The sequence below is a fragment of the Geospiza fortis genome, unplaced genomic scaffold (assembly GCF_000277835.1).
Source record: "Geospiza fortis unplaced genomic scaffold, GeoFor_1.0 scaffold151, whole genome shotgun sequence".
Lineage (NCBI taxonomy): Eukaryota > Metazoa > Chordata > Aves > Passeriformes > Thraupidae > Geospiza > Geospiza fortis.
The window spans coordinates 43452-58174 of NW_005054747.1; the positions used below are offsets into that span (position 1 = coordinate 43452).

The following is a 14723-nucleotide window of genomic DNA, read 5'->3' on the forward strand; positions in this document are numbered from 1 at the left end:
GATGCTGGTGGCGGGTGGGCGGGGTGGTGGGAGCCGCGGCGGGGTGGGCTGGGGACGGCTCATCCCGCAGGGATGTTGGAACGACTTCCCCAGTCAGTCCGCATTCCCAAAGTGCCGGCATCCCCGAGCTCCCTGGAAAACAGCCGGTGCTGTGGGTCGGACACGAGTGGGCTGGCTGTGAGAGGAGCCCGGCCCGCAGGGCTCTGGGGATGCTGCAGCTCCCACGCACCGGTTCGAGAGCCATCCCGCTCCCCACTGCTGCTGGGGGCTCAGGGCTCCTGTGTGCTGCCTGTTGCTTTTCCTGCTGCCCTGGCACCGGGCTTGGATAACCTCGGCCGGGCTGAGAAGGCAGCTGGGGCAGAAAAGCCCTCCTCGATGATGCAGATTTATTAAGAAAGCCCCAGCTAAGCTTTCCTTGCATTAGCCTTGCTCTTGAGTGGGATGTGGAGGTGAAAAGTTCATGTGGGGCTAAGGAGCCCATTGGAAGTCTGTTGCATTGGTTTATTAGCAGGAGTTTAGTGTTTTGAAGGGTTTCTGGAGCAGGGCTAGCCTGAGCTGCTGTGTGTTCTCCCTGAGGAATGACAGGGAACCGCTGGAGATGGCAGCCAGCCCTGCGGCCGAGCTGCCTCCTGCTCCTCCCTGGCCTTGGGTGGGGACGGGGGGTGCTTAAAAATGTGGGCACGGAGGAAAGGGCTCACAGCTGGGGCTGTTTGTGATTCCCCCCTGCAGGAACCCCCTCGTCAGGACTGCAGCCATGGCCACCTCAGCGAGCTCCCACCTGAGCAAAGCCATCAAGCACATGTACATGAAGCTGCCGCAGGGGGAGAAGGTGCAGGCCATGTACATCTGGATCGACGGCACGGGGGAGCACCTCCGCTGCAAAACCCGCACGCTGGACCACGAGCCCAAGAGCCTGGAAGGTGAGAGGGCAGGTGCAGCACTCGTAGCCCCTCACTGGGTGGAGGAAGGATGCCATCTCTCTCTTCCCGTGGCAGAAGGATGGTTTTTAGGGAAGATGTTCCTCCTTGTGCCCTTCCAGTTACCTCTTTCCCCTATACCTCAGGGGGATGTTCCCAGCTCTCCAGATGTGGAGTTTCAGGGAGATGCCTGGGGCTGGGAGCCCGTCCTTGGTGCTGTCCCTGCCATGGAGGGGCTGCTGGCAGGGGCTGGGGGCTGTTGGCAGGGGCTGGGCTGCCCATTGACTCTTGAGTACTCGTTTTGGCCGGAAGTAGTTTGGCAGAAGAAAGTGCAGGGGAAAGAATGGAGCTATCCGGTGTAATTAAGAGCTTGTGTCCCTCAGAACAAACAGTCCCAGCTTACACAATAATAGCATTAGGATTTTCCCCAGGTTGCCATGGAGCTGGCTGGAGACAGTTATGAAATGAAAATACTGTGTGTGACTGAGCAGAATTATCTTTTTTCTTTTCTTTCCTTTTTTTTTTCTTTTTTTTTTTTTTTTTCCCCTCTCTCCTTTCCCCTTTTCCCTCTGAGGGAGTGGTTGGCACAGCTCCTCTTGGAAATCTTAGTGCTTCCCATCCTCCCTCTTTCCCCCTGGGATATGGAGGAGATAACATTGCCTGGGTAGAGTTCTGGGCTTTGACCTGGAGGGTAGTGCTGAGGATGGAGGGGTGGGCAAGGGGCCACACTCCCCTTCCATGTGAGATTCCACCTTCTTAAGGCTTTGTAACGTGATTGAGGGTATTCCATGGCTCCCCTCATTCCCACAGCTGGAAGGTGGCTCCTGGTCTGCCCTCTCCCAGCTGAGGGGACCGGGTGCTTTGCTCATCCCTGTGGTTGTTGTGACACGGGAAATGTCCTCAGTGCTACTCTGTTCACTCAGGCTTGGCCAGCAGCCCAGCAACTTGTTATTTCCCAGGGTGGCCGGGGACTTGCACTCCTGTAATTTTTTTGCTTGTTTTGGGTTTGTTGGTTTTGTTTTTTTGCTTCCCCCACTTGGAACAAAATCAGCTGAGCTGGGACTAAACCTATTCTCTATGAGCATCTTCACCTCTGTCTTCCTGAAGGGCAGCAGGGATCCCGTGGGTCACTGTGGCTGGTTTCTCTCTTTGCTCCAGATCTCCCTGAGTGGAATTTCGATGGCTCCAGCACCTACCAGTCTGAAGGTTCCAACAGTGACATGTACCTGCGACCTGCTGCCATGTTTCGGGACCCTTTCCGCAAGGACCCCAATAAACTCGTTCTCTGTGAGGTCTTCAAGTACAACCGCCAGTCTGCAGGTGAATGAATGGACCTTCTCCCTCCTTCCCTTCTCCTGGTGGAGGTGGTGTTCCAGGGAAGGGGAATGGGAACCCTGCCCAATGCTGTCTGTGCCCTTAGCATGACACAGAAATAATGTGAAAGTAAAGAGCAAACGAAGTGCTGGTGATGGACTGAAGGGCTGGGCTTGGGATTCTTCAATGCTGCTGGGACTCAAAGTGTAAAATAAGTGGAAATGGGGAGTGGAGGTGGCATCACTCATGAGCCTCGTGTCGCTTTTCCGTTCCAGAGTCAAATCTCCGGCACACCTGCAGGAGGATTATGGACATGGTGTCCAACCAGCACCCCTGGTTTGGGATGGAGCAGGAGTACACTCTCCTGGGGACAGACGGACATCCGTTTGGCTGGCCTTCCAATGGCTTCCCTGGACCCCAAGGTAATCCTCTGGGAGCCTGGACCAAGTCAAGAGTGTTTGAACTGAAATGTGTGTGGCACAGCTTCAGGAGAGTTGAGGGCTCCAAGGTGTTCCTAGAACCGAAGGTGGACGGTAGAAAGTGGAATATTGGCAAAAACCAACCACGAGATTAAATTTGTTGCAGAAAGGCTGAGGTGGGGATTGGCCACATCCAAATTTGCTGCTGGGTTTGTTGGTCTGCAGGGACTTAAACTCAGGGGCAGACTTAAACTCGGGGCGAACTTGCTCTCCATGAAGGTTCTACCCTGCTGGTTCTTCCATGAAAAACACACCTTGGGGCTTTTGAAGAGTTCTCTGTGAGTGCTGGGTGTTCAGTGGATGTCAGGCTTTTTCCCTGTGGAGGCTGATGTTGCCCTGTGCTGTTGCAGGTCCGTATTACTGCGGTGTGGGGGCAGACAAAGCCTATGGCAGGGACATTGTGGAGGCCCACTACCGAGCGTGCCTTTATGCCGGCGTGAAAATCGGAGGAACCAACGCAGAAGTGATGCCAGCCCAGGTAAATCATTCTAAGATGCTTCATGGAGTGAGAGAACAGCATGGAAAAACCCCAGGCAGGGGGAGCTGTGTGTGCCTGCTCTGAGCTGTGTGGCTGTCAGCATCAGGGGGTGGGAGGTGCCTGTCTCCACCCCACTGAGCCCCTGACCCTCCTCCTTGCAGTGGGAGTTCCAGGTGGGACCATGCGAGGGGATTGAGATGGGCGATCACCTCTGGATCGCGCGCTTCATCCTGCACCGGGTGTGTGAGGACTTCGGGGTCGTGGTGTCCTTCGATCCCAAACCCATCCCTGGGAACTGGAACGGTGCTGGCTGCCACACCAACTTCAGCACCAAGAGCATGAGGGAAGAAGGAGGTCTCAAGTAAGTGTTTGGGTTGTTCACTGGGCAGCAGGATTTTTTGGGAGTTTGGTGCTTGGCGTGACATCTGAGTCTTCTGGATAGGGTTTTTTTGGTCGTTTTGTTTTTGTGGTTTCTTTTTTTTTCTTAGTATGTATTTTTTTTTTTTTATAATGACACATTCTTGTCTTGATGCTTGGTGGGCAATTCAGCCAGCAGTACAGCTCCACCAGTACAGAATGCAGCTATCTCTAACAGCCTGTCCAGCTCCTGACCTCCCAGTGCTGGGAACAAACAAACAAACCAACTCAGCACAGGACTTTTAAAATGATATTTTTATAGCCATGATGAAAGAGAAAGACCATTTGCTTCATCTGGGCAAGGCTGCCATGTTTTCTTAGGAGATGAGCATCCTAAAAATGCAAACTGTGAGTTCCTGCACATGACTGTTGTGCAATCAGGGACGGTGTGTCGCTGGAGCTGTGTGGAGGGATCCATCCTGGCAGCTCTGGTTTTTTGCCATAATCTTAGTGCTGCCCTGAGATAACGGGACTCTGTGAGCTTCATGAATAGAAACCCCAGTGTTGAGAGCTCTCCTGTCTGAGAGCAGGTGGAAATGGGAAGTTTAACTGTGAATGTCTCACAGATGGCACTCCCTGGGTGCCTGTGGGGTTTGGCCATGAGGACTTTTCTGGGTCAGCAACAAGAGTGGAGAGAAACCCCGTGCTGGGATGAACAGCCAAGTGGGCTGTGGGGCACAAGGCATCATCACAAAGTGCCCTGGGGACTCTGATTAATCTTGTTGTCACTTTGACATGACAGTCCAGAGGTGTTCAGCTCGTCCCATCCCTCACTGTGCCACCCCTGTCCCTCCCTCCCTCCCTCCCTCTGCAGGCACATCGAGGAGGCCATCGAGAAGCTGAGCAAGCGCCACCAGTACCACATCCGCGCCTACGACCCCAAGGGGGGGCTGGACAATGCCCGGCGCCTGACGGGCTTCCACGAGACCTCCAACATCAATGAGTTCTCGGCCGGCGTGGCCAACCGCGGCGCCAGCATCCGCATCCCACGCAACGTGGGCCACGAGAAGAAGGGCTACTTCGAGGACCGCCGGCCCTCGGCCAACTGCGACCCCTACGCCGTGACAGAGGCGCTGGTCCGCACGTGTCTCCTCAACGAAACCGGGGACGAGCCTTTTGAGTACAAGAACTGAGCAGACTGCGCCCCGCGGCCGCTGCCGCCGCCTCCCCCGCGCTCCCCGCGCCCCTAAAGTTCCCTTCTAGCTGTAATCCCGAGGGTACAAGATAACATGTTTCGTGTCTCAGTAACTCTTGTTGTCTTGAGGTGGGGGAGGAGGGCAGGTTTAGTTTTATCCGTGTCTGTTTGTCGTTGACTCTTCGGAAGATGAGAGGAGAACGGGGTGTTAGAGAACTTTTAACCACTGTTTGTTGTTTTTTTTTGTCTAATTCATGTGTACGTCTGATGGGATCCTGTGGCTTCCAGGGACAGACTGCACACGCAGAAAGCGTGTAGGAGAGGAGAAAGCTTAAAACAGAGCCAGATTTGGGGGGCCAGCCCCACTGCTGACTGATGGCTGTCTGAGGTTGGTGCCTCTCTGTGGAGAAGGGAAGATGAGAGCTGTGGTGACGGGAGCTGTGCGTGTGCTCCTGCCTGTTTGGGTACGTGACAGGGACATCATCGCCCTCCGGCCACTCTGAGGTTTCTGGGAATCTTCTGGCATTGAGGAGAACTCTTGGTTCTGTCACTGGAAGTCAACCCATCTCTGGCTCATAACACAGAGTGAAGTAGTATTTTTCTATTTAAATATAAAAACAGAAAAAAAAGAAAAGAAAGTGTTTTTTTCTTGGAAGAGATGACGTTCCAACGCCTCATCCAGCCGGAGCGGGCAGAGCTCTTACGGATGCAGTCGGATGCAGGTGGGACTGAGGGTGAGCTCGGAGGGAGACTGGGATGAGATTTGTTCCAGCATGGAGTGGAGCTTGCAGGAGGGCGTTCCCAGAGCAGGAAGCCTGCCAGAAGCATTTGTTACTGTAATTCAGGTGGCCGTGACACGCTCGGAGTGGGAGGAAGGTGTCCTGAACCAAGAGTTGACTGGTCAACAGCGTTCTGGACAGAGCTGTGGCTGTGTCACCTGTCCAGCAGGGCTAGCATGTCACTAAAGCAGGGCTTTGGATAAAGGTTAAAACAAAAAAAAAAGAAGTTTTAGATTTTTTTTTTTCATAATTAATGTTCTTAGTTTCTCCGACTGAATCGTTTTACAGAGACCGTTGATGCCACTGTTGTGTCCTGGCTCTCTCGGGCTGCCTGCCATGCAGCCAGGATGATGGGGGCTAGGAGAAGGGAAGGGAGAGGCCACCTGGCCCTCCCAGCCAGCCCTGGCACTCCCAGCTGCTGCTGAGGGATTCAGACGTTCTGGGATTTTACACTTGGGTATCTTAGATGGTGCCAGTTATATTCTGTTGCATAAGGACTTCTTCCCAGTAGGTTTCTTTTTTTTTTTTTTTTTTTTGTAATAAAAAAAGAAAAAAAGAACCAAACCTTCAATCTGACCTCTGCAGCCTCTTTTTGTACGTGTGTTGCCTTCACCGTTTGAAAGGATTTTGACTCTGATAGTGGGTAGATGTGGCTTTTCATTTGGGGAGGGGCAGGGGTCTTTCAATCCATGTGTGCTCTCCAGAAAATGGGAATTTGTCAGCAGGGGTTGGTTCTGTGGTGAGGGATGGTCCAGCTCTGGCTTGCATGGGATTCTTTTGTGATGGGGAAGGGCCTGAGCTTGTGAATGTCCATAGGGAGGGTTAGGGGGTTGCTACAGATGTTTGTGCATTTCCCAGCCTCCTCCTCCTCACAAGTTCTACAGGACAGAGAAATCCTACAGAAAACAAAACCCCAGCAAACTTAATTTAAAAGGGAGCTTTGTGGAAGAAGAACCTTTCCCATTCTCCCTGAGAGAGACATGAGAAAATGCTGCTCGTCCTCCTTTGGCACAAGCCCAGTCATTCAGGAAAATAACCCAGGCAGTAGAAATGTGTCACTTTGCTCCCGTGGTCCTTTATTTAGCCCGTGGTGCCATTCCCCGGCTCCCCAGAAGGTGCTTCCATCAGGAGAGGATGCTTTAACCATTCCCACCTATAAATCTGGATTAACTGCACCTGAGCCTCCTGCTGGCCTGATGAGGTCATTCCTGCCATCACGTTTTTTATGGACCAGCTGTTTTTCTGTATCTCCCTCCTGGGGAACATTGGAGGCAGCACCTTCCTCAGCAAAATATCAAAATTACCCTGTCCCTGTGCCTGCTGTGACAGGAACAGAGGCGAAGTGAACACCTTTCCTTCCCTCCCATCCTGACACGGCCACAAGGACTTGGGAGCTGGGGTGCTGCAGCCAAAACAAACCCTGGGGTAACTCAGGAGCCTGGAAATCTTCAAGTTTTGTTCTGATTTGGGCTCAGGGGCAAGGCAGCTGCTGTTTCTGATGCATTCCAAGAAAATGTTACAGAAGAAAGGACTGGATTACACCTGAAATAAGAGAACTTTTCTAAAGGCATTGGCACAGAAGGAAGGAAAAGACATGGTTTGGTTTTCTGTTTGTTTTTCTTAAAGATCCTGTGCTTCCAAACACTGTGAATCATTGAAGCTGAATCTCCCTGCAGACACCCTTTCCTCCTGGGGAATAAAAAAAATTGGGAAAGGGGACATGGCTCAGTTTTGGCCACTAAGCATCAGCAAGGCAGGAGGAGCTGATGGGCAGCAGGTTTTGTGTTTTGCCCTGGAATCATGGAATGGTTTGGGCAGGAGGAGCTGATGGGCAGCAGGTTTTGTGTTTTGCCCTGGAATCATGGAATGGTTTGGGCAGGAGGAGCTGATGGGCAGCAGGTTTTGTGTTTTGCCCTGGAATCATGGAATGGTTTGGGCAGGAGGAGCTGATGGGCAGCAGGTTTTGTGTTTTGCCCTGGAATCATGGAATGGTTTGGGCAGGAGGAGCTGATGGGCAGCAGGTTTTGTGTTTTGCCCTGGAATCATGGAATGGTTTGGGCAGGAGGAGCTGATGGGCAGCAGGTTTTGTGTTTTGCCCTGGAATCATGGAATGGTTTGGGCAGGAGGAGCTGATGGGCAGCAGGTTTTGTGTTTTGCCCTGGAATCATGGAATGGTTTGGGCAGGAGGAGCTGATGGGCAGCAGGTTTTGTGTTTTGCCCTGGAATCATGGAATGGTTTGGTTTGGAAGGCACCTTGAATATCATCTCATTCCAAGCCCCTGGCATGGGCAGGGACACCTTCCTTGGGTTGCTTTGGGACAAACAGCATCTCCCTGTGCCATTGGGGTCTCTTGAGGAAGATGCCATCCACAGAGTGTCCCTCAGGTTGATAAGGGGAGCAGGAATCAGTCCTTTGCTCCTCCAGCTGCCCTGAATGTAAATTTAGGTCAGGAGCTTGATGCTTAATGGTTCCTCTTGTTCTCAGCTGAGAAAGCATTTATCCACTCACTGCACAATTACCCGGCTGAAAACAAGGTCAGAACAACATTGTGCAGGGAAATGGCTTTTCAGATCATTATTAAAAGTATAGGGGGAAGAAATGATTATAATGATTTAGAAGGGGGGAAGAAAATAATTTATTCCCCCTAGACATTGTTTTCTGACTTTTTTTGCCTAAAGCCTGCTTGCTGAATCTGCTTTGTAGTTACCTAAACACCATTTCCCAGCTCTGTAGGGTAGGGAGGCCTCCTCTTAAGGCCACAGGGCTCTTACAAATTGAGACTGAAACCCTCAGAAGCTGAATTTATGTCTTATGCATTCATAGAAAACATTTTGACTTTTGATCTGAGCCTCTCAGGAGGAAGTGAATCTCTTTTCTCTGTACTCACACATCCTTAAAATGTGAATAATGATATAGCAAGGATCGGTCCCAAAGGGTTTGCTGGGCACATCCAAGCATCAGGAACTGCTCCAAATGAAGCAGCCAAAAATAGCAGCAGCTTTTTGAAGTGCCTGTTGGTTGTGCTCCCTTTTAATCAAACACCAGCTTAGGAGACAAGGCTGCCCCTAACCCATTAATATATCTGCTCACATGCCAGCCTTTTCCCCACAGCTGGATTTTAAGGCAATCAAAAGAAGATTAGCCACAGCTCCCTTCAAACACAGCCTGGAGCACATGAGCTAATCAAGATCACACTTGAAGCATCTTTTTGTGCCAGGCTGTGCCAGCCCAGTTATTGCCTGCACACAAGGGGTTTTCCCTTTCTGCAGAGCCTGCTGCATCAGGTGAGGCTCTTTGGATTTCTCCTGCCCTTTCCCACTCCCACTGATGCTGCTCCAGGATCCCCATCCCTCTTCCATTACCATTTTTTGGGAGTTTTTCAGTGCTATTTGATCTTCCTTGATTACCTTTTGTTGGTAGGTCAGCTTTCACAGGCTGGCACAGCCTCTGGCTGAACACATCTGGAGGAGGAAGAGGAGGAATCAGCCAGCCTTAGCTGGGCCAAGATTTGCTGAGCTGACTTTTGGATGCCCTTACCTGGGGGAGAAGACAGGCAGGGAGGGAGAAGTTGCTGGGTGAAAGTGTTTTTATTTCCCCAATCTGTGTTTTCCCCTCTTCCTGGGGTGCTGATGCTGGGAGTGTCCTGCATCTCCTTCTGCCCCTAGGCACAGACTGCTGAGGGGGTGATTTGCTCTGCAAGAGCCTCTGTTTGGGCTTGAAGCTGCTGTTATCAGAGCAGCTTTGTTCTCTTGAAAAGCCCTTTGGAGCTCCAGCAGCTCCTCTGGTGTGGGGCCCGGCTGAGATCTACACTTGCAGTTCATCAGCTGATAAAAGTGATGAGCTTTCCACCTTAGGAGGAGGCCAGGGCATGTTCCAGAAGGGTGCTGGAGAAAGGTCAGGTGTGATAATTTCTTGTGTGAGCCCTTGTGTGATCTGGCAGAGCTGGGAGGGGACTCCTGCCATCACACACATCCATAGCCCAGCTCCAGCTGAGGCAGCATCTCATCCCACTTGTTCAGTTACTGATTAAACTGAGGACAGCTGCTTAGGGAACAAATGGGAGCTCTTGAAAGGGAAGATCTCCTCAGGCCTGCCTGGCTTCCCCAGCCAGCTGGCTGCAGAGTCAGACCTGGGCTGCCTCCTGAGTGGGTCCTCCACCCACGAGTGCTTCTCCAGGCTCTCCAGCTGGGACTGATGACCTATTTGCAGTTTCAACACGTCTGGTGTGGATGTAAATTGAACCCTGACTCTTTGCTTGCCGACAAAGAGGCCAGGCCATTGGTAGGATCAGCTTTTCCCCAGGCCATGCAGGTTGTGGGGGATATCAGTCACTGAGGAATGACTAAAAATGTCACTTGTGAATTGCCTGGCTCATGAGTGGTGATCTCAGTCTGAGCCTCGTGACTCCACCCTGAGCTGGGTGTCTGGGGACTGTTCCTCCTTTTTGTGCTTTGATCTCTGGTGGGAACGTGTGGAGAAGGGTTCTGGGCAGACACAATCCCACTGCTCTCCACTGAAGCATCATCTCCAGGGGCTCCATTCCCAGTGGGAGATGATGTGGGTCAGAGCATCTCTGAGCTGCCTCTGGAGGTGTCAGTGCTCAGAAGGAATGGAATTTGGGGCTGGGTGCGTCTTGCACGTTAGCCCCCCAAAACCTGCAGTGGTGGATCTCAACGTGAACTTGCCTGACTGAGGAGAAACCCAGGGTGAGAGAGGCAAACTGGGGAGGAAAACCCACATTCTGTGACTCCAGACTGAGCACCAGGACTGCAGATCTTTACAGCCTTGCAGGAGCCCTTCTCCCTCACTGCAGGAGAACCGGGCCCTTCGACCTCACTGCTCCTTTCCTCTCCTTCCCCACATGGCAGGGAAAATCTTTTGCTCCCAGCACCATAACCTTTTTTCTTTATTCAATCTTCTGTTGTATTTTTGATAAGGTTTAATAAACCTTCCTAAACTAGGAAAAGTGAGTAGCTATTTCTCACAATCCACATTCTGTGACTGCAGACTGAGCACCAGGACTGCAGATCTTCACAGCCTTGCAGGAGAACTGGGCCCTTCTCCCTCATTGCAGGACAACTGAACTGGGTCCTTCTCTCTCATTGCAGCAGAACTGGGCCCTTCTCCCTCATTGCAGGAGAACTGAACTGGGCCCTTCTCCCTCATTGCAGGAGAACTGGGCCCTTCTCCCTCACTGCAGGAGAACTGAACTGGGCCCTTCTCCCTCAGTGCTCCCTTCCTCTCCCTCCCCAGCGACACTGCACTGCAGGGGGGGCAGCCAAGCTTCACCTCAGCCAAAAAACGCCTTTCTTTCCCTTTCTTTTGCTCCCATCCTGGCCTGCCCACAGGCTGGCATGGCCGTGCTATTTTGCTTTCATAAGCTGCATTATGTAAGCCGAGTCTTGAGTGGGGATGCGGTGCCAACTTGGACTCCGCAGCGGGAAGGACCCACATTCCTGAGCACGGGCTTTAATCCCTGCCTCCAGCCACAGTCGGTTTGCTGGGAGGAATCCGAGGGCTGTGCTGAGCTTTTCTAATCCCTTGCCCCAGGTGGAGCCAGCTTGTTTGTTCGGGAGCTCCTTTGTCAGCAGGCTGTGCCCAGGTCTCCTCCCAGCAAGCCCTTTGCAGCAGGCTTGGCACTGCTCACCTCGGCACCCTCCTCTCCTTGCCCTTCTTTGCTGAACCCTCTGCCCTCCTTGGCTTTGCTTTTGCTTCCTCAAAACTGCTGGGAAGGCAGGAAAATGGAAATGGGAGCTCCCACAATCCCAGCACCGGAAAACTGGCGTGGAAAACACAGCCTGGGGGACACCACGTTGGTGGCAAGAAACTTCTCACCTGTCCCAGTGCTGGCTGCCCTCCCAGTGTCCCATCTGTAGGATGTGATTCCTGCCCCACCAAGGATCTTTTTATTGATGCTGTGAGAGGAAACAGCAAAGCAGGAAGTCTACCTCCTCCCTGGCAAATGATAGTTAATATTCTAAGTAATCCGTTCTCCAAATTCACAAATATAAGCCCGGCAGTGCAATATGATAAAAAAAGATCTGGAGATCCTGCACCCAGGGGTGCTGTTGGCACCATCCTGACTGGGTGCAGGGCAGCAGTGGGTGCTTGGTAGCTCCCCAGCAGCCTCAGCCCTCTGCCCTAACCCCCTGCACCTGGCACTGATGATCTTCAGGACCCCATTTGGCCGGGCATGAGGGCTCAGAAGGAGAGGTCCTCACCCTCCAGGCAGGTTTGAAGCTGACAGCACTCTTGTTTTCATGTCCTGTGGGTGGGTGAGGCACCAGACTCCACAGTTTCTGCTGGCAGCTTCTCCACAGTGCCAAATATGTTGTTAAAATGAGAAATATTAATCAGAGCCAGGGTTAGGCTGTTATTTCTCATCACAGAGCTGTGTGGCTCCAACCCATCCATGGCTTGTGGAGATGCTGAGCAGCTGCTGGATTGCCCAGCTGCCTCTGTCCTGTGCCAGAGCCTGGCCAAAATGCCTAAAACACTGGGAAAGGAGGAAATAGAAGCCTCCTGCCCTACTGAGCTGGATTTTGGCAAGCAGGGTGGCCAGCAGGTATTTGGAAAAATTCTGGGGCCATTTCTTTCAACCACAAACCCCAATCTGCCCAATGCCTCTCCATGTCATTCATTTCACTGTTAAAGATTTCTTTTCTTTTCTTTTCTTTTCTTTTCTTTTCTTTTCTTTTCTTTTCTTTTCTTTTCTTTTCTTTTCTCTTTAATCTTTTATCACCTGTAAATATCTCTATTTACAGGTGCCTTTTCTAATCTGCTTAAATACTGTTTGTAAGATTATAGACTAATCTGTGGTTGGTTTAGAAGTACAGTTATATTGAAACTGGTGTAAAACGTTGCTTAATGTGTTAAAAGGTCAGAGTGTCTGGACTCTGGATTTGATGCAAGCAGGAAAATATAATTTCTGTTAAGGCGCCACTTCAGCCCTCAAATGATCCTTTGGTGTTGTTCTGAAGTCACTACATACTGGCTGATTTAAATGCTAAATTGTAATTTTCTGATGAACTTCAAAGTAAGAAGCTTAAAAGTGAAGCAATAATCTTCGGGTGGCTTTGTTTTTGTGGGATTTTGAGCAAGCCCAAAGGTTTGAGGTGGGAATAGCTGTACCCAGGGCTGTTTTGTCCTTTTCCATTTCCATTTAGGAAGCTACCTGGGAACACCTGGGCTTAGACATGGGCTTAATCTGAAAGCTGGAGGCCAAGGCTTCAGGTGGCTGAATCACCATGCACTTGCTCTGAAATACAGGGTATTTTCAGACCATTTTCCCCCCAGACAGATAACACAAGCTGGGTGATTTACTGGCTCCCTCTTTTCAACCTCTCCTTGTGGGTGGCTCTCCTGGCAAGTTCTCCCTCAGCTTCCTGGTGATCTCCAGCCATGGAACTTGTAAGATGGGAGCTTCTGCTGGAAGAAATGGTCTTGGCAAACCAGGAATCTCTAAGCAAAGCTTGGGGTAGGGGGATGGCAGTGATACCCCATGGGTTCTGCAGGAGAACGGGATGTTTGGGGTGGGAGCTTCTGGCAGCTTTGCCCAAATAGCCTTTTTAGATCCAGCAGCTCTCCCTGCTTGTCTCCCCCTGCCCATGGAGCAGTGGGAACTGCTCCCATGAAATCTAAAGCAAGCATAGCAATGCTTGTCTTTTTGTTGTAAATAATGTCAGGCTTTTTTTTCAGCAGTGCTATTGAGGCAGCAGCTGTATTTCACCCAGCTGGCAGCGCTCAGGGAGGAGATCAAGTGTTCTCAGCAGAGCTGGGCCAGATCTAGGGCTGGGGGAAGGTGGTGCAATCCTGAGCTGGGCTCAGATGGGGGTTTGGGGGGATTCTGGGGACGTGAAACAGTCCTGTGTGCTCAGGGGTCTGTGGGAGCAGCAGGATGAGGAGCTCAGCTGCTGCTGGATGGGATTTTAGTCGTGTGGGTCACTTGTTGTTGGACAGTCCTCTTCTGAAGCCAAAAAACCAGAGGCACCTGGAGCTCTGTGTGTGTATTTCTGTACTCTGCCTGAGCATGCTGCAAGAGCAGAGCGGCAGCCCTGCCAAAACATCTTGCAGTTCTGGGAAGTGTCCTGGGCACAGTGCACCCATCCCGTGCGGTACGCCGTGCCTCCCTCTGCCAGGTACCCCTGGGCAGGTGCCAGCCCTTCCTCTGGGCTTGGGAACAGCTTGTTTTCAATCCCAGTGCCATGGGAAGCAGAGCAAGCAGGAGCAGATGTGCCCCTGGGCACTGCTGGCCCATCTCCCTGGCACGGGCAGGACTCATTCCTCTGTCCCTGTGCTGAGGGACCCCCCCTGCCAGGGCCCTGAACTTTGCACAGAAGGACTTGGGAAGAAAAGTCGTGTTAATTAGAGTTGCAGCTCCTCTGGATCCTCAGCTCAAGGCTCCTGTCCCTCTGCTGTTTGCTCACTAATGGGAAGCTCAGTGTGGGAGATGGATGAGAAGGATTCTGGGGACAGAAGGCTGGAAGGCAAGGAATATGCTCAGATGAGAGGGGTTTGGTTGGTTCGTTTGTTTGGAATATTTCTTTGGGCCATTCATTATAGTCCAGTCATGAGGAAACATGTGACTTCTCTCTGTAAGAAAAACCTGGGATTTTTTTGGTTTTTGGTGTTTTTTGTTTGTTTGGGTTTTTTGTTTGGTGGGTTTTTGTGTTGTTTTGTTTGTTTGTTTGAGTTTTTGTTTTAGTCTTTGTTAGGTTTTGGTTGGTTGGTTGTTAGTTTTTTAGGTTTTTTCTTTGTTTTGTTTTTGTTTTGTTTTGTTTTCTAGGGTTTCCAGAGATCTGGTTCTAAGTCCTGAGGGGACCTTTGCTGTCAGACCTCCATCCTCCCTCTACCTATCAATGATTTCCCCTTGCTTTACACCTCCCTCCACCCTTCACTGAATCAACAAAAGCCTCTGCCCTGTGCTGTTCCCAGTACCTGTGCTGGCTGTTTGCAGCTTGCCAAATCTGCAGGGACCGAGGTGGCTCCTCCAGAGACACCTGGATGTTCCCCCAGCACAGGAGCAAACAGGAGCAATGGGAGCATGGAATAAATTACACCCCTGGGAGGGTTTTTGCTGTCTGACTTGGTTGCTCTCACCCAGGGTTTATTGCCTTGCACATTTCTGCCCCATCCCCAGGTTCATTTGGGTGTGCTGGGCTCGTGGCTCCTTGGCATGGATCTGCATTTCCAGCTGTTGACAT

General features: G+C 51.5%; 1 protein-coding gene across 1 annotated transcript; it reads left to right on the forward strand.

Moving 5' to 3' along the window:
• Positions 1-728: 728 nt before the first annotated feature.
• Positions 729-6090, forward strand: GLUL (glutamate-ammonia ligase). The gene is made up of 6 exons (XM_031065376.1): positions 729-920; positions 2076-2237; positions 2507-2653; positions 3061-3188; positions 3350-3549; positions 4420-6090. Exons 1-6 carry the CDS (start codon positions 755-757, stop codon positions 4736-4738), a joined length of 1122 nt encoding a protein of 373 aa, XP_030921236.1. The 5' UTR covers positions 729-754; the 3' UTR covers positions 4739-6090.
• Positions 6091-14723: the final 8633 nt, after the last annotated feature.

Excerpts from the sequence above, each read along its gene's own strand:
- GLUL (XM_031065376.1), top strand. The coding sequence starts at position 755 with ATGGCCACCTCAGCGAGCTCCCACCTGAGCAAAGCCATCAAGCACATG. Across the intron at positions 2,238-2,506 it reads GTACAACCGCCAGTCTGCAG|AGTCAAATCTCCGGCACACC; the intron begins GTGAATGAATGG and ends TTTCCGTTCCAG. Across the intron at positions 3,550-4,419 it reads AGGGAAGAAGGAGGTCTCAA|GCACATCGAGGAGGCCATCG; the intron begins GTAAGTGTTTGG and ends CTCCCTCTGCAG.